Source organism: Talpa occidentalis, unplaced genomic scaffold (genome assembly GCF_014898055.3).
Source record: "Talpa occidentalis isolate TD23 unplaced genomic scaffold, MPIMG_talOcc4v2.1, whole genome shotgun sequence".
Taxonomy (NCBI): domain Eukaryota; kingdom Metazoa; phylum Chordata; class Mammalia; order Eulipotyphla; family Talpidae; genus Talpa; species Talpa occidentalis.
The window spans coordinates 40831449-40857793 of NW_026555331.1; the positions used below are offsets into that span (position 1 = coordinate 40831449).

The 26345-nt window shown below is 37.1% G+C and overlaps 1 protein-coding gene across 2 annotated transcripts in view; it reads left to right on the top strand.

The window, feature by feature from the left end:
- CNGB3 (cyclic nucleotide gated channel subunit beta 3) overlaps positions 1-26345 on the top strand; it is a 206322-nt gene that overhangs the window by 146715 nt on the left and 33262 nt on the right. For both annotated transcript variants that reach the window (XM_054692121.1, XM_054692120.1), the window contains 4 exons: positions 7281-7422; positions 11503-11662; positions 13568-13665; positions 21209-21292. In XM_054692121.1, coding sequence (XP_054548096.1) covers positions 7281-7422; positions 11503-11662; positions 13568-13665; positions 21209-21292 — 484 coding nt within the window. The remainder of the gene's footprint in view (positions 1-7280; positions 7423-11502; positions 11663-13567; positions 13666-21208; positions 21293-26345) is intronic.

Below are 26345 nucleotides of genomic sequence, written 5' to 3' on the forward strand. Positions count from 1 at the left end.
AGATAAATTACAACAGTTTTCAATTATTGCTGAAATCTCCGGAAAGGAAGAAGAATTTCCAAAGGCTAAAGAAAAGTGTATACTAAAGCTGGATAGAAAGTTGAGATAACCACTAATGAACAGAGTAGGAACTTCTTAATCAATTAAAAAAGACAAGAAGAGAGAATGGAAGTTGTGCAACCAAAAATAACTTAGACTGAAAAATATGGTGGTTACCAGAGGGAAAAAAGAAGGGTATTCAGAAGAATAGGTAGAGTAGGTCAATTTGATAATGTGAGTGGCACTAGAATGTTGGTGGTAAGTGCTGTGAGGCAGACACAGATCATAGTGTGGAGCTGTTCTCCAAAAATTTATATGATGTTGTAAACCAATGGTAAATCTATAAAATTTTATTTAAAAAAAAAAGGAAGTTACAGAGAGAAATATGGAAAATCAAGACAAAAAGAAAGCACAAAGTAAGATGGTAGGGACTATTTGCATATCAATAAGCACAATAAATTAATGTAGTTAAACTCACCAATTAAAAGAGATGTCAATTAATATTAGTCAAAATAAGCTTTAAGGGCCTCCCCTGGTGGCGCAGCGGGGGTTGAGCGCTGGGCTGCGAAGCTGCCCACAGCCTCTGCAGTGCCGGTTCCATCCCCGGCCACCAACGAGGATCTCACATGGCGTAACAGACCTCTCCTGTCTTGCCCGCTGCTCCCCTCAGCAGTGTATTTCGTCAGTCTGCCTGTTCTGTTCTCCGCTCTGGTGAATTCTCTCACCCTCCTGCACTTCTGACTGTACCCAGTGCTTCCATAAATAAAATAAATAAAAATCTTTAAAAAAAATAAATAAATAAGCTTTAAAATAAAATTCATTCTAGGGAAAAGGAAGGTCACAATATAATTGTAAAAGTTTTAATTCACTATAAAGAATTCACTACAATTCTAAATATGTATATAGCTAATGAAATAATTATAATAATTCAAAGAAATTCATAAAGCAAAAATTAATGGAAGGAGGTACAGATACTGACAAATATACCATCATGTGTAAAATGTCAAGCACCATTATTAAGTGATCAAGCAGCCAGAAACCATTAGGAAAGATACAAAAGATTCAAAAACACAATTAACAAGCTTAATAGAAAAGATACAACAAGAATCTTGCACCAAACAATTAGAAACCACCCATTCTTAGTTAATCATGGTAGGATTACACAATGTTATCATCATTCCTAGGCCAAAAAGCAAACTTCAATGCATTTCTCACCATTGGCTGTATTTCCTGCATTCTCTGATTATAGAGATGAGCATTACCCCATCAGCTCTGCTCTATATATCTAAAAGTAAAACTTTAATAATCCAGTTACCAACTGTCAGGGACATAGGTTACCATCTTTACAAAGAAAGGCTTTTGAAAGGCAGCATTTTTACATACTTTTAAGATAATTGGTATATGGCAGTTATTAATATACTTGCATTTTCCCAAGAGTTTTTAAATATTACCTGCCCCTTCTATTACTTAATATTACCCTTCAACCTTGTGTGCTTAAAGCATTTCTTATTTAACCTTTGTGATGCTTTCTGATGACCTATAAATTGAAGGTTACTTCTGAAGCCATTGGATTTGTAAACTTTGCCCTGGCTAGAATTACACAGAAAATTGTGGGGCATAAGTGCAGAATTGTGAATGTTTAAAATAAGAGTCAAGTTTATTACTATTCCATTAATCCTCACCAGAACAGCAATGTCTATTCATTTCAATAGAAGACAGGAAGTCATTTTCACTTATATTAAATAGATGGCATCCTTCATTTGACAGTGAAATTTAACAAAAAAAGGAAACAGCTTAGCTTAAAAGGAAAATATCGTAGTTAAGGTTATTTGGTACCCAGTACTATCCCCAATGTACCTTTTCCATATATACCCAAATTTACTTATTATCTGACATAAATTTCCCAGTGAGTGCAAACCTCTTAGGAAATTCCTACCCCCAAGCCTTAATGCATAGATCCTCAAAGGAAACTGTAAAAATGCTAGCAAGACTGTCATGGAAATCATGACTTTAGATGGGATGGACAAGCAATCAAAAGTTACTATACCTTAGTGCTAAAGAAATTTAGGGTCAATTATCCACTTCATTTTGCACTTGAAAATAAGACCTACTTAAAAAGATGCATACTAAATAAAATTTATAAAAAGAATGTAGAAAATTAAGAAGATATTTCTTAAGGATTTTTTGAGGATATTTCACATAACTTCTTTCTGTTTGAATTTGAAATCCAATAAACAGAATTCAAATTTGGTCCACTTTCACTGTCAAATGTGAAATTAATTAATAGTGACAATCAAAAAATCAATAGAATGCTACCTTAAATTCTGGAGCATTCTATTCAATAAATTTGGCCTAAAATTTTAATTTTACCATATTTTGAAAGGCATCATGACTTCCTACATGAAATCAATCAAAATATAATAAAAATTGGAAGCATTAAAAAAAAAAAAATGAAAATAAGACCTACATAGATGAAAGTGTTTTTACTCAGGATCCCCTAGCTACCTCAGTCTCTGGAAAAAAAAAAAAAGAGCAGTCTTTCCACTAGGTACTAGATACCCTTTGGATGTTACAAATATATATCAGAGCAGCAAAAGGCCCAGGGCATCAAGAATGAAGGGCAATTGGCACCATAGTAGGGAAGAGTGAAGAAGGTGGGCTCATAGATGGGCTCATAGAGATAGTCTTTTCAGTAAATCTGAGTATGTATAACCATTCATTTATTCATTCATATCATTCAACAAGCACTAAGCTCTTGTGTGCTGTGTTCACAAATACCTGTTGTCATGAAGCCTATCTTTTAAAGGGATCCCCCATAATTAGTGCTTCCAGTGATAAATTTACAGAAATCTAGAATATCCACACACGCAGTATAGAATGAGTGCTTTTAGAAGTTATATGTCCCACTACATATCTACCACAATAACTAAAATTAAGAAGACTGACAATGCCAAGTGTTGGAGCAACTAAAACTCTCATACATTGCTGGAGGAAATGCAAAATGATACAATGACTTTGGGCCAAGATCTGACAATTTCTTTTCCAATTAAACATATACCTACTTACAAACAAAAACCCTGAGTCCACATATTTGCAGTAAAGAAATGAAAATATCTGTCTATAAAAAGTGTTCATAAGTACATTCTTAGGATGTCTATTCATAATAACCAAAATCTGGAGATAGTCAAAGTGTTCATCTCTAAAAATAAACAAACAGGTATTTTCATGCAATGGATACCACATAACAATGAAATGAAATAAACTACTGATATACTACACAAGATGAATAAGTCTCAAAAACATAATGCTGAGTGAAAGATGTCTTACACAAAAATGTAAATATTGATTTTGGGGATCAAGGCATCATTGGAGGAGGGGCTTGCTTTGCTCCCAGGAAGATAATCTGAAAGTAATCCAGAAGGACACTAAACCCAGAAGAGCCCAAGACATGGGCAAAACTGGAGCACCTCTTGGACATCTAAGAGCAGCAGCATAGACAGAAGGGACACTGAGGAAATTCATGCTTCATTAACACCGAGGTGGATGAGAAATGCCCGGAGGCTGTGGTCTGCACAGAGAACCTACATGCAAATTGTGAAGGATGGCACTGCCTCCTGTCTGGCAGCTGGACAGGGAAGAGGTGAGCAGTGTGGAGGCACACACCCTTGACTGAGAGGAAACCCATATGAAGGAGCAGAATTCCCCCAGTGGGTTGTGTCCCCAAGTGAAAAGAACAAGCACATTGCACTGGGCTGTGCTCCCCCTCTTCCACCCCCTGGTAGTCATACTGACCTTGTAAAATGCACTAACTGTGACAGACTGCAGAGATTCGGTTCCAGAACCCTAAGGAAGAAGGATATCAGTATTGCTACAAATATGAAGCACACCAGCACATACCCACTGGTGAATGGACCCCTCCAGGACCCTTTTCCACCCCCTCTTATAGAAGCAACAAAAGCATAATGCTTGGGCCTCCCTGGTGACGCAAGGGTAAAGATGCAACCTATGAAGCAATCCACAGCCGCTGCAGAACGAGTTCGATTCCTGGCCAGCCAGGGAGCAACCCACATGGCACAGCAGACCTCTCCTGGCTCACCAGCTGTTCCCCTCAGCAGTGTACTTTGGTCATTCTGCCTGTTCTGTTCCCCACTCTGTCTCTGGTAAATCCTCTCACCCCCAACACCTCTGGCCTGCACCCCAGCTCTTATATGCATAAATAAATAAATCTTTAAAAAATATCATAATGCTTGACACACATAAGCTGGGAAAGATGTTAAAAGGATGAACTCTTGGGCCTCCCTGGTGGCGCAGCGGTTGAGCACTGGGTTGCAAAGCTGCCCTCAGCCTCTGCAGTGCGGGTTGGATCCCTGGCCACTGGGCGAGAGTCCCACATGGCGCATAGACCTCTCCTGCTGCCTGCTGCTCCCCTCAGCAGTGTATTTCGTCAGTCTGCCTGCTCTGGCTCTGGTGAATTCTCTCACCCTCCCGCGCTTGCATAAATAAATAAAAATTTTTTTAAATCTTTAAAAAATAAAAAAGTAAAAAGATGAACTCTTGCCATTTGCAACAACATGGGTAGAATTGGAGGGACTTATCCTAGTGAAATAAATCAGAAGGAGAAAGACAAAATAAAAAAAAAAATTTTTTAAAAAGGAGAAAGACAAATAACAGATGGTTTCGCTCATGTGGAATATACAGAAACAAAACAAAGGAATAGAAAATCTAACCCACTACAAACCCAAGAAATCTGACTGTAGAACTGAGAATACTAGAGGGGAGGGTGCAAGAAGGAGAGCTGAGGGTGGGAGGAAAGGTGGGAAGGGTGCACGGCAGAATATGTTTGAGGATTATGGGTGCTTTGTTCCTGTTAATGCTACAGTGACTCTGAAGGGGAGAGGTTTTTGCCACTATAAAACTCTATTTTTCTATTTAAAATTTTTCATAACAAAATTTTGGGGGAATGTCCCATGTCACATTTGAATCACAGAGAAAGAATTTCTATTTTCACTTTAAATGTTTTTTATGGTTTTATGTCAAATCCTGCCGGATTGCTTAAACTTATAAATAACAGACTATAAGTATACAGCTTGTTAGATAGTTCTTGCATGAACTCATCCAGATAGAATCTCCTTGAAAAGATCTATCTGCTTGGGGTATAAATATTAGAGGTGGACAACTTGACTAATTAAGCTAATCCTAGGAAATCAATAAGAGACATCTAATTGAATTACAAATCATACCTTTGGTACTGCATGTCTCTGTGTAAGAGGTTTATCCCAAAATAAACCTCTAAGCATATGGGCAAAAAACTTCCAATTAAAAGAGAATACTACTGCATATACCAAAAAAAACAAAAGTTCAGGACTAACCCTTCAGGTATGGAAAATCAGTGCCAAAGGTTAGTGTTTGATTGCCATGTTTTTGTATGGAAATAACACTGGTTTACAATGCTGTTTGTGATTGTCATCTTTTTAACATCCATAAATTTTAAAAAATGAGAAAAGGTAATTCATGTTTGTTCCTGTTAACACTACAGTGACTCTGAAGGGGAGAGTAATTAATCCCAATCTTTATAGTGGAATTGGCCATGTAGGGAGAGAATCAGATCTCTGTCTCACTCTTGGAAAATACTGGGTTCAATAAATTTCCTTAGTTTAAAGAGACCCACAACTACAGGACCTGTGATTACAATAAATAAGGTAACGGGAAATTACAAACTGGAATTTAAATACATAAAATGCAATCCATAAAATTAATTCTGTACTTCTTCAAGGTGATTCTCTCTAGCATGAAGTGTACTGTAATATTAGTGAGTCCAAGGAAGCTTGCTAAAAAAAACTACAGTGATAATATTTTTGGGTTTTTTTTTAAGATTTATTTATTTATGCATACAAGAACTGGGGTACAGGCCAGAGGTACGGAGACTGACAGGATTCACCAGAGACAGAGTGGGGAACAGAACAGGCAGACACTGAAATACCAGAGTGATAATATTTTTATTCTCCTGACACAGTGGTTTCAAACCCTACAAATTAGTTCCTATAACTACCAGATTAAAAAACAAACAAAAACAAAAAACTCATGCCCCTCAAAAGGAACTGAATTTCAAAATGAGGGATTTCTTTCTAGATCTGTTTTCATTTAATTGACTCTAATTACAATTTGTTTTTTCTTTGCAAATCTCAACTTCTTACTATTTGAATATCCAAAAATGTATAAACTAGTTTCACAAACAAAAGACCACAGCTACTCTATATACTACTACTGTAAGTAGACTTACAGCTACTGCATGCACTGTTACTACTCTGCAGGAAACCAGTTGCCATGTAAGATGTTTATCTACTCTGAGACCACCAGACTGTGAGGAAGCCCACACTAGTCTTATTGAGAAACTGAATGAAAAAAGAGAGCTACCCCACCAGGCCTAGCTTTTCTGAACATCCTAGCCCAGGCTCCCGAAATGTGAGGGGAGATGACATCTTGGGCATTTCAAGCATATAAATGTGGAGAACAGAGGAACCCAGTTAAAAAAATCAAAGATCCAGAAAGACATTTGGTTTCAATCAAGTCTGCTCAGTTACCTTCAGCCATCCACGTGATCCCAGCTGAGGGTCACTCATCATAGAGAATAGAAGTTGAGCCTTGTACAAATTTTTTGATCCACAAAATTATGAGCCTAATAAGGTAAATATTTATAACACTAAATTTGGGGGTTGTTGGGCCTCCCCAGTGGTACATCAGTTGAGCACTGGGTTGCAAAGCTGCCCGCAGCCTCTGCAGCGCCAGTTCGACGATCCCCGGCCTCTGGCAAGGGTCCCACATGGTGCACAGACCTCTCCTGCCGCGCCCCCTGCTCTCCTCAGGAGTGTATTTCGTCAGTCTGCCTGTTCTGCTCCCTGCTCTGGCTTTGGTGCATCCTCTCACCCTCCCGTGCTTCTGACTGTACCCAGTGCTTGTATAAATGAGTAAATAAATCTTTAAAAAAAATTAAAAAAATAAATTTGGGGATTGTTTTACAGCAAAAGATAAACAGAACAACTAATAAACAGCCTTGTCAAGTCTGTTTATTCATTTCACAATGTTTATCAAGGAGCTTACATTAGTACAATGACATTTGCTAGTGCTACCTATGGATAGGAAATGTTGATTAGAGAAACATGTGTTAACATTTAGTATAACCAAGCATAGTGGCATTTTAATATTATAATATAATGCAAAATGCTTATCTTCTCTTTTCACAGGTATCTGAGATGTTATTATTGGGCTGTTCGATCTTTAATTACTATTGGAGGTCTTCCAGAACCACAAAATTTATTTGAAATTATTTTTCAACTGTTGAATTTTTTTCTGGGAGTTTTTGTGTTCTCCATCTTAATTGGCCAGGTAAATTAAGATATGAATCCCTAGGTACATGATACTAACATTTTTGAAAGATTAACCAATCTTTATAAGCTCTGCAAAGGAAAAAACAAAATCTAGTGCTTTTTTTTTTTTAACTAACTCATCTATTTTAATGAATTAAGGAGAATGTGAATGAATTGGCATTTCCTTTCAATTTTTAAACCATTATATCTATCAGAAGACCTGTATGTTTAAGACTCAGAGAAAGTCAAGTTTCTGTAAACTTCTTATTTCAAACTTCCTGAATCTTTTAAAAGCTCTCTTAATAACTCAAATCTCAATTATTGTAGTAAATAACTGGGTGGGTTAAATGACTTCAGAGGTCATTTAAGCCATAGGCTATTAAAAGCCACCTAAATAAATTTAATTGATAAATTGTTGCTTTGCAAGTGTATATTGTAGCATATCCTTATCCTTATTCATAAGGAATCAAGTCTAGTAAAGAATACAAAACAAGTACATAACTATATGCAAGGAAATTGACATTTGCCAAGAAGAGAGTCCAATATCTTTGAGAAGTCCCAGGTTCATAAAAAATGAAAAGTTTGACAACACAACATCTTTACAAGATATGCTTTTCAGTTATTTTACTGTGTGTTTGAGAGCAAAGTTACATTGAGATTTGTGTAGTGGGTAAGTTAGACAAAATCACAAAATGATTATCCCCACTAGATAAATGATTGTTTCTGTCACCACACTCACAATGGTATGACTAAAACCCAAGCCTTAACAAACTTTAGGAATGAAAACTATTCTTTTTTTAAAGATTTATTTATTTTTATACAAGAGCTGGGGTACAGGCCAGATGCGCGGGAGGGTGAAAGGATTCACCAGAGACAGAGCAGGGAGCAGAGCAGGCGAACAACCGAAATACACTGCTAGGGGAACAGCGGGCACAAGAGGAGAGGTCTGCCACGCTATGTGGGAATCTCCCTGGCCGGCCGGGAATCGAACCTGCACTGCAGAGGCTGTGCACAGCTTCACAGCGCTGCACTTAACTCGCTGCGCTGCCAGGGAGGCCCCTAAAGACTATTCTTTACAACATCTGAAGCTTAACACAAATAGTCAAAACTCAAATCCTGCACCCATGAATGTTAAAAGCCTGCTAGCCATGGTAAGTTCCAGAGGAGAGTTTGAAGGCTCTGTATTAATAGTTCAGAAATAGAGAGCTTCTCAGGAGGTTTCATGGAGAAAGCATTTAAAACACCTATAAAAACCATATAGATTAAGTAAGTGTGGATAGGTGTGTTTGAACAAGTAGAAAGAGCATTGGAATGGAACAACTTCATTGGGAGTGTACTTTTCCAATACAAACTAATCAATCCAGAGCCCACACTCCCATAGCCTTCTTTGTTGGACTCTCCAGGTATTATCCATCTGCCCTAATTACCCTAGGACCAGGTACCAGGCAACTAAAGACAGCTCCTACACCTCATAGCCGGCTGAATTTATTCCCACCATCCCATCCTACACCCATTCACCCCGCCTCACCTACTCCTTCCCTGGTGCTTCCACATGTGACCCCTTGGCATAGTGTAAGCCCTCCTCTTGGGTCTGTTTATATAACTATCTTTTCAGTGCCATCTCCTCACCTTTTGATTTTATTGTACCTAAAGTATAAGAGAACCCATATTTAAAAACAGTATCACCCCTTCTAAGTCATACTGTATTTTGGGTAATTTTCCTTGAATTCCCATTATATTTTCTTTAATATTCATTGAATCTGAGTATCTTTGTTTCACAACTCTTCCTTCCCCAAATCCAGACTTCTCATTGAATTTAGGATAACATTCAACCACTTTCATTTAAATTTGAAGTCCTGGGGCCACCCTGGTGGCACAAGGGTTGGGATACAACCTATCAAGCTTTCAGCAGCCACTGCAGCATGAGTTTGATCCCTGGCCAGAGACCTACCCACATGGCGCAGCAGACCTCTCCTGACTTGCCTGCTGCTCCCCTCAGCAATGTTATTTCGGTAGATCTGCCTGTTCTGCTCCTCACTCTGTCTCTGGTGAATCCTCTCACCCTCCCACACCTCTGGCCTGTACCCCAGTTCTTCTATGCATAAATAAATAAAATCTTTTAAAAAAGAGATTAAGAGGCATCCCTAATGAATACATGTAATTCATACAGTCATATGATAGAGCCATAACATGATAACAATAGCAAAATCAAACATGTACTGAGCATTTACTATGTCTAACACAGTTTTCACAAGACTAAAAATCTGTGTGAAGCTCCAGTTTAATTTTCTTGCTACTCAAAGTGTAAATGTAATCTTTAGGCCAGCAATGGCAACATCACTTGGAAAATTAAGAATTCAAGCCCTATCCAAGACCTACTGAGTCAAAATCTGCATATTAACAAGATCTTCAGGAGACTAATATATTCATGAAAGTTTAAAAAGTGCTGCTTTTTACATATGTCCCACCTGCCTTTATATTAAATTTGAGCTTCCAATAGAAACAGAAAAAAATATCAAGTCATTGAAAATGTGGTACTAGAGCAGAAAAGATTGAAGCAGGACTGTGCCTTAAACTCTCAGAGTGAATAAAAAATGATAAGAACAGGTTAGAAACAAAAGTTAAGAGATCCTGGAACAAAATCTCGGCTTATCAAAATTCCCACATAAGACCTCATCAAGAACTACCTCCTGACCTGATCGTTAAATTTTAATTATAATATTCTATTCTCATAGAGATGGACACCCTCACATAGTTCCCTCACCTGGAACACATCATAGAATACACATCATCGACACCTAGACCATCAAAACCCAGTATTTCTGGAAGATAACACATAAACCATTCAGATTATTGTCACTACAAATCTAGGTCCTCCACACTGATCAATAATGCTTTTAATTGTCCTTGTTTCCCAGTTTAAAACTTGATTAAATCTCCCAGCCCAAGCCCTGACACCCAATACTTACAGCCTCAGGTGACTCAGTAATGTTCATCAGCTATCAAGGATAGCTTGGAAAAGGGAGGTCTAGGAATTGAAGTTGTTGAAGAATATTTGGAATAACAACTGAAGGGTAAGTTAGAGACTGAAAAATATATATCCAATTTGACTATCTGCATAGCTGTTCTGCAGATACTTAATAGGAAAAATATATTAACTTTTAGAATGGAAACTGAGGAAAGAATTACAATAAAAGAGTCATTTGAACTAGACCTAAAAAAATAAGTAGTTTTTCCATAAGCAAAAAAGACTCAGCTACTAGAGTGAATGAGCAAACTCTTAAGTGTCTGTGAGTGAGGCCCTGTCTTTCCTCCCTATTATAAACCCACAGTCAAACCAAATTTACAACTACTTGCTTCCCTCTATGTGAGAGGAAGAGTTGAGCTATATATCTTTTTTTGTGCTGAGACCTTAAAGATCAGCTTTTAACCTAGAGTGGGTTTTTATGGCTGAGTTATAAACATCCAAGAACGGAAACCTGACAGTTCCTTAAGTATTGTCACAGCAGTAGATGATGCTTCAGTAATTTCAGCACATTTCAACTTCTGCTGAATACTATGCCTTAAGCACGATAAGATTTGATTTTATCTGTCTAAACAACACAAAGGAAAGTACAGAGGTTGCAATTTCATGATGAACTGAGTCTATATAGCCAGCCACAGTAGATAATATATGAAGGATGTTTTCAACGTGAGACTCACCAAAATGGGCTAGCCATTCTGCCAGGTAATTGCTCAGCTTTCTTTTCATATTCCTGAGTAAGCACAAGCTCTATCATTTTTAAAATATCAGCTAACATCTTTGAAGCAACATACAAGTTTGCAAAGAAGACTGTGTGCAGTCACATGCATTCTGGGGCTGGGTCCTCACAATAACCGCATGTGGTAGGTAAGTCAGGGCTTGTCCCTAGTGCCATAAAAAGAGGATCTGATTTGCCCAACAATTTATGTTAATAATTGCAATTAGAACCCAACTTCTCTGTGTTAAAGGAGTAGTCAATGCATTAAAATGAAAAGTGAGAACTCTTAATTCAGCTGAACTTTTAGTAATTTTTCAGTTCTTTTGCCAGGTGTTGAGTTATCATATTTGTGGTTTTAGATGCGAGATGTAATTGGGGCAGCTACAGCCAATCAAAACAACTTCCGTGTCTGCATGGATCATACTATTGGCTACATGAACACTTACTCCATTCCTAAGAGTGTGCAGAATCGGGTTCGAATTTGGTATGAATATACATGGGACTCTCAAAGAATGCTAGGTAAGAAGTTCTGAAAGGTAGAAGTAGAAATTAATTGAATTTGAACAAAAGATTAGAAAATTGCTGAGTGGTCTTTAAAGCATTAATTTACTATAATGTATGGGGTAGTTTTTTTGTTTGTTTGTTTTTTCTTAAATATCCAGATGTAACTTAATTCCTGAAAAAGCAAAGACTAACTCTTATTTAGTGCCTACCGAATGCTAGGTATTATACACACTACTTAATATAATCTTCACACACATACATACACACCCCCAAAAAAAGAATTGGGAAAATTAGGTTCATCAACCCCTTTTAGGAGACACAAAAATGTGAAAGTGAAAAATTTTGCAAAGGACAATGAGCCAGAAAATGAACTAAGTGGTATTCAGACCTGCATCTCTTCTCTTTCAAACCCTTGATCTCTCTGTGATATCACTCTCTTACCTGAAGCACAGTATTCAAAAAATAAATAAATAAAAATAGGGAGCAGAGTATTCAAAAAAAAAAAAAAAGGAATCTTTTAGGTCATTTTCATCCTGCTGCAAGACACAAAGTCTCTTCTAAGAGACTAAACAATTCATGGTGTCTGTTATTAGTATTAAAATACTGGAGTTAAAAATAATTTTTCTTAAAAGATCAAAATAAATTAAAGATTATGTGCTAGTTGACAATAATCAGATTCAACTGTTAGTTTATTCCTTACCATATAAAAATAGGAATTAACGCCACTGAGAAGACAAAAAAGCTACTGCCTGCAGAGTACAAATTACATTGCTGTTCTCAATCACAAAGTTCTTAAGAGCAGATAAAAGCACTGCTTGTTGAAATATGACCCTTTCTTCCACTCAAAACTCCAGCTGCCTGTTTAGGATCTTTTCTGGAATCCAAACAACCGCGCTTTCTTAAGTATACACAGCTATTCCTTAGGGCATTTCAAGGAAGGAAAGGTAGCAAAAGGATTGGTTGATGGGACCTGTTCTCTCCCCCTGAAGACACTTCTCCTTCCTTGGTTTAGGAAGGAACTAGAGGCAAAGAGCCCTAAGAAAAAGGAGCTGTGCATATAGAGAAAGGATTTTCATATTTAGAATCAATATTGAAATCAAAATAAGGATATAACATAGCATTTTCTTCTTTTATAATTGGATATAAGTAACTAGCAAAAATAATCAACTCTCAGAAATTCAGAGTTTATTTGACACAAAAATGGACAGTTTTGTCTGTGTGATATTTCATCAGTCTGAAGATCTACCATTTAATTCACAAGTAGAAAATCTTTAATATATTCACATTCTTCATTGAATTAATAAGCAAGTAAATAGCAGTAATTTGTATTTACTCACTTAGCATATTTTTTCTTTAGACTCCATTCGCAGCTGAACTACCAACAAATTATGTACAGTTGAACAAGTCACAGCCTCCCTAAGCTACACTTCTTTTTTCTTCATTCTGCAAAACAAGATTGAGAATAGTTACCCTTAGGGTTGTCACGAGGGTCAAATGAAATAATGGATATGACAGAATTCTGTAAGCTTTCAAACGCCACATGGCACTTATTATTATTTTCAACCCCTAGGAAGTAAGGACTAGAATCTTGAATCAGAAGACAAGATTCTTTTCCCATCCCAGTTTGTAGACTAGCCTTAGCCCTGTGATCATTAAATTTTATTTCTAAAGTTTCAGCCAACACAATGTTTAATATACCATCAATAGTTAAAATACTTCTTTTCTCTCATGACAGTAATAGAGTTATTATGGTAGGTACATATGTCCAATAAAAGTAATGAAATAAAGAATTTGAAGCAGCTGTTTATTTATTAAGAGTTGGCATTTTTCCCTTTATTTTCTTTAAATTTTCTTATACTTAGGTGATTTTTCTCATTAATTATTTCTACTTTGTGGGTTGATATATTTTTCTTTATGAAGATGAATCTGATCTGCTTGAGAACCTGCCAACTACAATGCAGTTAGCCCTCGCCATTGATAGCAACTTCGGCATCGTAAGCAAAGTCAGCTTATTCAAGGCAAGTGCTTTTACAATTAATAGGAAGACACGATATCAGTTTGTCTACAAAATCTAACCTCTGCTTGTGTAGAGCATTTGTGATTTTTTTTTTTTTTGGCCTTGTGTTTTAACAAAGTCAAATTAATTTGGAGTATTTATGTAGACTTCAAGAGTCAAATAAATTACAGGTCTTTCTTCAGCAGATGACTTGTTCTTTGGAGACCTCTCTCCCCTAATTGGTGTCAAAAAATAAGAGTTCTTTAGGCTCTTCTTGCATTAATTTAAATATAATTAAACTCTACAGCTCTATGTCTTTGCTAGCATGCACGTCATTTCCCATTTATGAGTGCACTTTGGCAATGCATAACAAATCAAGCTCTGATTAGCTGTGAATTGACTTGACAATCAGAGATCATGCCTAATCCTGTCTCCTAATACACGTGGATATGGATTTTGAGTTTTTAGATGGTGAAATTCAATTTTGAGGCTTTTTTAAGAAAAAAATACACAACAAAGAAATTTTTAATTTTTTGAATTTTTTAATTATTTTTTTAAAGATTTATTTTTATTTATTTATACAAGCACTGGGTACAGTCAGAAGCGCGGGAGGGTGAGAGAATTCACAAGAGCCAGAGCGGGGAGCAGAGCAGGCAGAGGGACCGAAGCACACTGTTGAGGGGAGCAGCGGGCGGCAGGAGAGGTCTGCGCGCCATGTGGGACCCTCCTCCGGTGGCCAGGGAGCAGCCAGGGATCGAACCAGCACTGCAGAGGCTGCGGGCAGCTTCGCAGCCCAGCGCTCAACCGCTGCGCCACCGGGGAGGCCCTGAATTTTTTAATTGTACTACCCTTTCTTAATGTGTGACACTGCATGTGTTTCTCACTAAACAATACTATCTGTGGCATTCACTGATTTACTGTTTAATTAATTTAGTCAATTGGTGTGTTTCAGGTACCGTATTAGCCACTGGAAGTAGAACAAATGAAAACATGTAATTGTGCAGAGTCACTTCCAGCCATAGTAGTTAACCCATGATTCCCTAGGATACTAGAGTTAGGTCAGTATCCTAGGACTCTTCTTAATATTTCTAGTTCTAAATTTCAATCAAGATTTTGATGATAGGACCTCCCCAGTGGCGCAGCGGTTGAGCGCTGGGCTGCAAAGCTGCCCTCAACCTCTGCAGCGCCGGTTCGGATCCCCAGCTGCCGGGCAAGGGTCCCGCATGGCGTGCAGACCTCTCCTACTGCGCCAGCTGCTCCCCTCAGCAGTGCATTTCGTCAGTCTGCCTGCTCTGCTCTCCCCTCCGGCTCTGGTGAATTCTCTCACCCTCCCACGCTTGACTGTACCCAGTGCTTGTATAAATAAATGAATGAATGAATGAATGAATGAATGAATGAATGAATAAATAAATCTTTAAAAAAAAAGATTTTGATGACAATATAAACCATGTCATTTTCAAATTGGCAGATGACGCAAAGTGAGAATGAAGTGTTTAAAACTTATTAAACTAAAAAACTTAAAATTAACTAAATGCAAAGTCACTAACTTTGACAAACAAAAAAGTAAAATTCTGCATTTACATCTACATGAAAATATTACAAAGATAAAAATAGCAATAGTTAGTTTTACAACAATTATTTAGACCTGAGAGTGTTAGTTATCCCAAAAACCATTATGAATCAATAGATTATGTACGATACTGCCTTAAATTTTAACATATTATTGGTTTTTAAAATTATTTAAGCTACATCTGGATTAGCATATTACACTGCAAATAACCAGCTTTAAGAAGTATTTGACAGATTATTTTACAGCCACGGGTGAGAAGTAGGGGTTGAGTAGTAAACCAAGAATGGTCTTACGAAATTATTAATGATGACATTTCCATTGAAGTCAGATCAATGATTGCTTTAAGTAATGAGTATAATGGAGATATTGACTCAGAAGAAAAATGAGGCAACTTTGTGGGGTCATTAAGGTATTTTTCTCTTGCTAGAGAAGTTACATGATGTATGCATATGTTAAACTTGATCCAGCTGTTCCTTAAAATTTATACATTTCACTACAAGTAAATTATTCTTCAATTTAGAAAAAAAAAGCATGGCCCAAAAAATGTGTAGCTGTTGAGGATGTTTAGTTCTGGGGAAAAATTAATTCAAGAACAGCTGAAAATAAATATACTAAATTCTGTCACATGAACAAGGCATGTAGCTCACTCTATTTGTCAAGCAAAAGAACATTCACCTGTAAACCCCATTCCCAGATTGCTGTTACCTCTCCTAGAGTAAAACATTGGAGAATAAGGTTTGGTCTTATCAGTCTTTATCTCATAAGACAAAGTACAGTGTCAGACATACAATAGCAGCTTAGTAAATGCCTTAGGTCGGGACAGAGAGACAATGCAACAGAGGAATGAAGAGAGGGAAGCAGAAGGGAAGTTTCTCTGGCGCCAATTCCTGGAGATTATGGGAAAGTAGTTACTTACTTGGAAAGTAATTCCTAATTTCTAGTGGGAATTTTCCCACAATGAACGTTCTGGTTAAAAATAAGCATCAGGGCCTCCTTGGTGGCGCAAGAGGTTAAGCACTGCACTATGAAGCAATCCACAGCCTCTGCAGCATGAGTTCGATCCTCAGCTGGCCATGGAGCAAACCCACATGGCTCAGCAGACCTCTCCTGACTCACCCACTGCTCCCCTCAGCAGTGTACTTCGGTCAATTGGCCTGTTCTGTTCCCCGCTCTGTCTCTGGTGAATCCTCTCACCCCCCACATCTCTGGCCTGTGCCCCAGCTCTTGTATGCATAAATAAATAAATCATAAAAAAAATAAATAAAAAGAAGCATCATAGCATATGTACAGTTTTCTGATCAACTGTCAGGGATACTGTGAAAGGGATTCCTACACTATTAACAGGTTCATCAAGATAAATGTTTTTATTTTTTTAAGATAAATGGTTTTTATGCTGCAACTTGCAAGCCATTGGGGGAACCATGAATTCAGTTAAGTGGGTCACAATTACCATGTAAAGCAGAAGACAAAATAGCACAATGTCTCATTCATAACTAAGTGTAGTTATTATATTATAAAATTTTGTTTCTAGTGTAGTTATTATGAAATTTTGTTTCTGTTATTTATTTTAACATATGCATATACATGTTTATGCATGCCCTGGTCACAATGTAAATGTCTGTATTAGTGTATGTACACTATGGTCAAAATAGATATGAAAGCCACTAACTTGGGTAGCTTATTTTAACAGTAGTTTGAAATGTTATAAAACTCTTTATACTTTAATGATAGCATAATGAACTGACAATAATTGACTCTTCTAAAGAAAAAAATTTCCTTAAATTATATTCCAATGAATTTTATGAGATTATATCTGATTTAAGAAACTAGTGGCTTTTCACTTTGTTTTCATGTATATTTCTGGAAGTCCATAAAATTAGCAACATCTGATTGGAAAAAACATTTAAATCTTCATAGCTTGGGAACATTGTATATAAAATTAGATCCATTCTTTCCTGACTTTTCCATTGAAGATACAGTTCCTTCCAGAAGAACCCATTTCCATTTATATTTCTGTTAAATGAAAAAAGATTTTTTTTCTTTCTAAAGCCCAATGAAATAGAAAATAAGTAGGTTTGGAATTTTTCTAAATGTTTTTCGTGGAGATGGAATAATTTATAAAAATGTATTTTCCAAGGAAAGAAATGGACTGAATAGTGACCCTACACTTTTATAAATTATACCAAATTGGCTCTCTGTTACTCCTGAATCAGTCACTTGGATTCACTGAGAGCCACCTGTGCATCCAGGGGCGCACAAAGGAGAGAACATTTGAAATACATGTGCCTAATGGAATGCTTAGGAAATAGAGTGAGGAGGTGGAAGTTGCTGGGCAGAGACTCACAAGTGTGCAAAATTATAGCCTGTTCGCAGAACAAGAAATTATTTAGCACCAGCACTAAGTTTCTAATGAACTTAGAGATGAATAATCATAACATTTTTTTAGATTGTCCACAAAATGGCTCTTTTCCCTTGCAGATTTCATGTTTTTCCAACCCAAGTTCAAGAAACCCACAAGTATCAAGCTAATTAAGAGCGATTTATTTCTATGATGTTGGGCTATTTCCCCCTCCTTTATGATGATTTATCCTTTTAATTTTGATTTTTAAATGTGTTTTATCAAATTAAGTGCTAAAAAAATCACATTTTTGCCTCTACCACTAAATTACCAGAATGGGAGAAATACTAACTAAAGTTATGTTGCGCCATCTAATGGCTAGCATTAAAATCACTTCTTTCAGAAAGAAAAAGCACCCACTGCTTAACAGTGGGAAACCAGGGGTGAAATCCAGGTACCACCACTCTGTCAAGGAAAGCACAGTGTGTCTCGCTATTTGTTGCTTTAGTAAAAATGCAAAACCTACCACAAACAGAAACCTTACTGGGATCTATGATTCATTATTTGTGATTATGTAACAACTAGAGCTTGGAGATGTTGGTATGAAAATGGAATGAAAGATTCAGAGGAAGGGTTAGGAAGGGTTTATTCCTGCATCAGGAATAAAATGGGTATAGCAAAAGTATTTCTGTCATTTACACAAGGATCCCCCCAGAAATGACACCCTAATCAGATATGCCATCACATTTTTTCTCCAAAGGATGTGAAATAAAAGCATTACAGTGAAATTAATTGCATTTCATTTTTTATCAATTTTGTTTTTACTCTGGTAATGTCAATAATAAAGTGGTATTGCTAGACTATTAAAAAAAATATTTGAACAATTAACTCATACCCCTGATAAACTATTCACTATACATCCTAAGCAGTTACTATATGTGAAGCGCTGGCGGATTACCCCAGACTGCACCTATACAGGACCTCTCTGTTGTCTCCTTGTGGGGTATGGAAACTTGAAATAAATAAGGTGTATGTAAATATTGTATGTAAATATTATGTAACTCAAAACAATTGATGAAATTTAAATTGTAGGTTTTTACTACATTGAGCTGCTTTGTTCTGTTTACATGAATTGATACATGTTCTATATAAGCATATTTAGTGGTTCAAATATTCCTCCTTGAAGAAATCCAAGCTACAGCTGAAAGCTATTGATGTAGTGCTTGAGCATTTCTACTGAGGAAAGTGCTAATTGTTTGCTTATCTATTTTAGGATTTATCTCTTTGTTTGGTCTAACACTTTCCATTGATTGGTTTCCTTTATTAGTGCCTTCTGACAGTGAACTCACCTGAAGGATAAAAGAGAAAAGATGAAATGTATTCATAGTCAAAAGGATTTTGTTCCTACAAACAATCTTGGAACGTGTGTTTTCCTTTATTTTTTTATCAATGAAAATTAAAATATCTATCTCATCTGTTCTCCCCAGTTCTATTCTCCTTCCTACCTCCCCAAAGGGACCTAGTAGATTTTTGAGGTTTTATTCTTCCAACCCTCATTTTATAAATGTGTTTTATATCTACATATATATCAGCTACAAGCAGCATTATTTTGGAATCATATTGAATATATTCTTCACTTTGTTGTTTTTTTTTTTTCTTACTACCTTATTTGTTGAATTTTATCAGATAGGTAGGTAGCTTGGTAGCTGGGTAGCTGGGTAGCTAGGTAGCTAGATAGATTAGGCTTATCTATTTTAAACGTTCTATGGTATTCCAGCTTGCTTACGAATTTCCAATTTTTTTAAACTTCCCACAGATTGACATAAGGTTATTTCTAGTATTTTCAGTATTGACATATATTGCCATGCACAACTTTGTACATTTATGGAAGGGAATTATCACCATAAGAACAAAATACCATTAGTAATGCTTGTGAATGCAGTTTAATACAGTTGGGGATTTTCACCAAATTCATTCCAATAAGAATTGTACAAGAAGTAAAAATTTATCTTTAATGTATAAATTATAATTAGGATTGTAAAAATTAATGTCTGAATATCAAATTGTGCCTATGAAAGTAATATATGTGGATTTTTAAGACCTTCTACATTTGATCATTTACAATATTTATTCTTCTTCAAGAACAGAAATGATTAGGAGTTGGCTTCAATAATAGTCCATGTTATACTTAAGAACTTCCAGTATATTCCTTTTTTTTAAAGATTTCTACAAGAACTGTGGTATAGGCCAGAGGTGTGGGGGGGGTGAGAGGATTCACCAGAGAGAGTGGGGAACAGAACAGGCAGATTGACTGAAAGTACACTGCTGAGGGGAGCATCGGACGAGTCAGGAGAGGTCTGCTGCGCCATGTGGGTTGCTCCCTGGCCAGCCAGGGGTCTAACTTGTGATGCAGTGGTTGCAGATAGCTTCACAGGTTGCGCCTTAACCCCCTGCTCCACCAGGGAGGCCCCGGTTTCCTAATGAAATTTTTAAACAGCAAGGGCATTAATTTCCTTAATGGAGGAGATCCTAAGATCAATGCAGAATTGATTGGGTTTTTACTAAGAGGGTCCTAAGTGATCATAAGGCCTCTAAGTGACACTATCTAGTATTTGTTTTTCTACTTCTAATATATTTCATGTAGCATAATCCCCACCCCCCAAGTTCCATCCATGTTGCAAATGGCAAGAGTTGATCTTTTTTTATAGCTGAGTAGTATTTCATTGTGTGTATATTCCACATCTTCCAAATCCACCCATAAATTGGCTATTGTAAGTAGTGCTACAGTGAATAGAGGAGGTCATATATTCCTTCTAATTAGTGTTTTCACATTTTGGGGTAAATATGTAGGAGTAGAAATGTTGGGTAATATAGTAGATCTATTTTCAATATTTTGAGAAATCTATCTGTTTCCCATAGGGGCTGGGCCATTCTACATTCCCACCAATAGTGTCTTAATATACTAATGATTAATTCTTATTATCACTATTATATTTTCATAGTTAGTAGTAGCTATCATTAATTCAACATTACATTAGGTTTTACACGAGTGAAATCTTACTGTTATAAGTATTATTTTTTTTAAAGATTTATTTATTATTTATTTATACAAGCACTGGGTACAGTCAGAAGCGCAGGAGGGTGAGAGAATTCACCAGAGCAGAGGGCAGAACAGCCAGAGTGACGAAGTACACTGCTGAGGAGAGCTGCGGGCGGCAGGAGAGGTCTGCGTGCCATATGGGGCCCTTGCCTGGCAGCCGGGAATTGAACCGGTGCTGCGGAGGCTGCGGGCAGGTTTGCAACCCAGCGCTCAACTGCTGCGCCACCGGGGAGGCCCTGTTATAAGTGTTATTTTAACCCTCACATCTAATTGGAAAATTGAGGATATGTGAGGTTATGTAGTGATGGATAGTAAAGACCGAATTAAAAACCAACTCTGTCTTACCAGAATCCAAACTGCTGTCATCATACTATGTGTAGGTATATTTTCCTTCTAAATTTTGGGTCAAAACAAGTCCATATTCAGTGACAACTAACACTGTAGTATTAATACAGACAACACTTGCTATAATTTATTTCCATTGCATTTTAAAATCATTTAGATTATTGACCTTTTAACTTTGTAAGAATTATTTTACTTTCTTATTTTTTCTTTAGGGTTGTGATACACAGATGATATATGATATGTTGCTAAGATTGAAATCCACTCTGTATTTACCTGGTGACTTTGTCTGCAAAAAGGTGAGTACATGCTGTGAGTACAAGCATTTTTAAAATGCTTGACTAGTAGGTAAATACACTTCAGGAGTTCAGTCATAGGTCAATAGCATAGGATAAACAAAAGTTATCCAGAGTGAATTTCATAGTACAGAAATAATTATGATGTACTATCTTGTAAAACAATAATGTGCTCTCAGAGGTCAAAAGGAACAAGACAATATGGATTTTATTATACGATATAAGTATGGGTAGTTTGAAAGTTGTTTTGTATAAATGTAAATCAACAACCACCACACCTCATTAATTCCAAATATTTAAATTAGAATAAAAAGTTATGGAACAAATGTGCTACTGCCCTTTTCATGTCTTCAGCAAACTATCAGTTACCTTCATTTGGTTCACCTGGTTAATACATAATCAATGCCACTTTTTAAAATTTACTGTGTTTTATTTTTTAAAAGGAAAACACATAAAAGAACAAAGGCAAAAATTTCTACTACCCAGAAAAAACCACTGTTAATATATTTCAATGGTTCTGAGCCTCCCTGGTGGCACAAGGGGTTAAGATGCAACCTATGAAGCAATCCACATCCTCTGCAGCACAAGTTTGATCCCCGGCTGGCCAGAGAGCAACACACATGGCACAACAGACCTCTCCTGTCTAGCCCACTGCTCCCCTCAGCATTGTATTTCAGTCAATCTGCCTGTTCTGTTCCCCACTTTGGGTCTGGTGAATCCTCTCACACACCCCCACACACTTCTGGCCTGTACCCTAGCTCTTGTATGCATAAATAAATAAATCTTTAAAAAAAAATTTCAACCTGTCTTTCATTGTTGTTTGATGGTTAGATGGGGCTTATTTTTTTTTAAAGATTTATTTATTTATGCATACACAAAGTGGGGCATAGGCCAGAGGTATGGAGGGTGAGATGATTCACCAGAGACAGAGTGGGGAACAGAACAGGCAGATTGACTGAAATACACTGCTAAGGGGAGCAGCGGGCGAGTCAGGAGAGGTCTGCTGGCCAGGGATAGAACTCGTGCTTCAGTGGCTGTGAACAGCTTCATGGGTTGTGTCTTAACTCCCTGCTCCACCAGGGAGGCGCTAGATGGGGCTTGTTTTATAACATTGACAACATACTGTACTTATGTTTTGAAGCTTTTTTTGTCACGTAACAAAATAGCATATGAACATGTTACATATTATTAAGAATTCTTTTACAACATAATTTTTTAAAATTTCATAATATTCTAGTCTATGGATATATTAAAATTAATTTCCAAACATTTATTAAAAGTAGCTATAAAAGTAAACGCTTTGGCCCAATTCTGACTACTGTACTATAAGGGAAGAGAAGGAAAGATGATCTTGATTTTATATCTAGTTATATCATAAGTGAAATCAATAATCAAAATAAAAATTGCAGATTAGCTGTTCAAAGAAATGAAGGCTGGTCCAAAACCCTAAGTCGTTCACAATCAAGCGAGGATAAGAAACACATATAGCAATCCAAAATAATGTCTAAAATGCTAGAGGTAAGTACAGGCTGTTGAGGGACACAGAGCAGGGAATTCTTGTCCCACTAAAGTACTAGCAAGGCTTCCTGGAGATAAAGTTCAAGCTAACTGTCAATAGAATGATTTGGTGCAAACCCAGTGAAAGGAAAGAAATATTCCAGATAGAGGAAAGAATTATCTTAAGCTAAGGCAGAAGGAAAGGAATTGAATCTGCAGAGGGAGTGCAGTGACTGCAATAAGTCACAAGTTAGAACAATTGTAGTATCATTTATTCAGTAAGAATCAATAAATATTTTAAATACTATAGGCCAGGTACTGTGCTGGGTACTGAGTATAATTAGCAATGAGAAAAAAAAAAAAAAAGATTATTCTTGTCCCCTGGGAGAAGGTGGGAGGCTTACAACTAATGCTAGGGTGCTAAGGTGTTCAATTCACATTGTTTGTCAAGCTAGACTCCATCCCAATGATTCATTTGTCTGAGTGGAGCCCACATACCAATATTTTTTGAAAGCTCCCAGATGATTCTAAAATGCAACCAAACTTGGAAATCACTGGCCTGATGGAAGAGACCAACATTAAGCAAATGAAATTTAATGGATGTGTAACTTCAAAATGTGCTTACTTCTATAAAGGAAAAATAGAACTTTCCAGGAGGATGTCTAGTCGCAGAAGGACTTAATTTAGATCATGGTGTTGGGAGGAGAGGTTTTCAGGTTGACTCTTTAGATTTTACAAAAATAAAATTAAATTTCAAATTTTGTCTTTATAAAAACTAAAGAGAAAAGAGTTCTTTAGTAAGAAATTGAAGATTACAACATTTTAGATGAAGAGTTGGAGCCATGAGGCAGGACAGAGATGGTCATATTCAAGTGCTCAAGAAGCAAGTGCTCAACTAGGCTAATGCTGAAAGACCAAGTCAAATAGAGTAAAGGTAAGTTAAGGCATCCAGGTGAAGGTGTAGGCTGCATACATGGAAATCAGTCTAGTTCATGACAGAAGATGGCCTGGAGCTAAATCTTTGAGAACCTCCCTATAATGGAAGTTCACTTCATGTGAAGCACAAGAAAAGGTAAAAAAAGAGTACCAAGGCTGTGACTTTGAAGATACCAATGTTTATGGAAGAGGTACGTGAAGAAAAGTTCAAGAGGGCAAGTGAGAAAGAGCTATTAGAATAAAAGAAGAGGGCTTCCCTGGTAGTGAAAGGGGTTAAGCACAGCACTGTGAAGCTGTCTACAGACTCTGCAGCACAAGTTCGATCCCCAGCTGGCCACGGAGTGAACCCACATGGCTCAGCAGACCTCTCCTGTCTCACACACTGCTCCCCTCAGCAGTGTATTTCAGTCAATCTGCCTGTTCTGCTACCCACTCTGTCTCTGATGAATCCTCCCCGCCTCACCTCTGTTCTTGCATGCATAAATAAATAAATCTTAAAAAAAAAAAAGAAAGAAAAGAAGAAAACAGAGGCGAGATTATATTGTAGAGGCCAAGAATACACAGTCTCACACAAAATAGTCCATGTTACAAGTAGGCAAGCTGGTGATAGGAAATCATTTTCATTAAAATGGGAACTGCAAGCATCAGCTCAGTTTAAGGACCCCTTGAGGGCATGGATGCATTTGGATAGCATGGTCTTTAAAGCAAGTATTTTTTTTTTTTAAAGATTTATTTATTTATTTATACAAGCACTGGGTACAGTCAGAAGCGCGGGAGGGTGAGAGAATTCACCAGAGCCAGAGCAGGGAGCAGAGCAGGCAGAAGGACCGAAGTACACTGCTGAGGGGAGCAGCGGGCGGCAGGAGAGGTCTGAGCGCCATGTGGAACCCTCCTTTGGTGGCCGGGGAGCAGCCGGGGATCGAACCGGTGCTGCAGAGGCTGCGGGCAGCTTCACAACCCAGTACTCAACCACTGCGCCACCAGGGAGGCAGCATGGTCTTTATATACCAAATGACCTTTCAATTTCTTCCAAAAGTAGAAGGAATTGAAAATTGAGATAACACATAAATTTTAGGGCCCATGCACCTAAAGAGTGCAAATTTGCTTAACAAAGTGTAAAATGCAAAGTAGATGCAGACTTCTCATTTTTAATTCCTCCCTTACCTCACATCCACTGTTTAATAATAAAGATAGATCAGGGCATCTGATCAGGGCAGAGAAATATGCAGGGAGGAAAGCAGGAATGAGAAGACATAAGAACTACAGACAGATTTCTATGTCTGCTTCAAAGGGGATTTAAGTCATAGTAGATACCGACAGAGGTGAAAGACTGCTACTTGACCAGATTTTAGACAGCTGAATTCAACTTAGCTTTTGCTTATTCCCATAAAACATCATTGGAAAATGGAAGAGACATTGGATTTTGGCTAAATAATTGAAAAAATGGCATGGTTTAGGACTGAATTTGCTGATCTGTCTCATCCTCATGATGGTCCTTAAACTTGCTGCTGGGTAGCCTGAACTGCTTCAAAAAAGCATTTTAGACTTTTCCAAGGATGTTTACAGCAAATCAAGAATCACCAGAGAATCTTGTCAAAGCACAGAATTCTAGGACCTCCGACCTAAAGATTATGATTCAGTATTTCTGTGGTAGGCCCAAGAATTTGTACCTCCAAATAAGCCCCTGCCTGATGTTGATGCTGCTGGGCCAGGAATCACACTTTGAGTAGCACTATTCCATTCTGAGAAGATACACTGCAGTGTCAGAACACCCCCTCTAGACTTGGAAATAGCCTTCTACACAGGAGCCCTGAAAATGTGAAGTGTTCTCTCACTAAGGGGTACCCTACTCTACATGAAGCTCTTGCATTTCTACACTTTCACCAAATTAGTACATAAACCAACTACAAGAGCTTGATTTGATCTTATTTTGCACATGCTGTCAGACCTTGTTCTCTGAGGAATGTCTACTTCATTTGAATGCTAATTAAACTTGCAAGAAAGGCTTAAATTAGCCTACCTAAAATATGCAAGAAATAGTGGAGGTTTTGGTTCGTTGATTATGCCAGATCTCGTTGGAAAATTATTGAAATGATCATTAAAAAATAATTAAAAGTGCTGAACTATATTTAAGTATCCATTATGTACTTCTACCTCCAGTCAGTTGTAATAACTACCTTTGAAAAATCATTCCAGTTCCTTGAGAATTACTTCATGCAAAGAATAAGGAATATGACCCTTTTCTAATCATTACAGCCTGGATTATCTCTTGGAAAACTAATTTTCAAACACTTTCCCTTACTTTTACAGTCATCTGTAGATACTTTATTGGTTTTTAAGAGACCATTCTTGATATTAGATTCATCATGAAATATGGTCAATCTGGATATATTATGTGGAGTCTGTACTTCTTTTTCTTTGTAAAATGAAAATAGTAGGGTTTAATCTACCTTCATCATAAATGTATGTGAAGCTAAAACAAGAATTTCAATATCCACATGTTAACTAGAAAGTAGAGTCTGATGACTTTAAAGTCAACCTAACATTTATAATCCAACAATGTTCAAGAAGCTAACCTTTGGTATTAAATGACCTAAACTTCTCAGAGAATGTTTAGTATTAG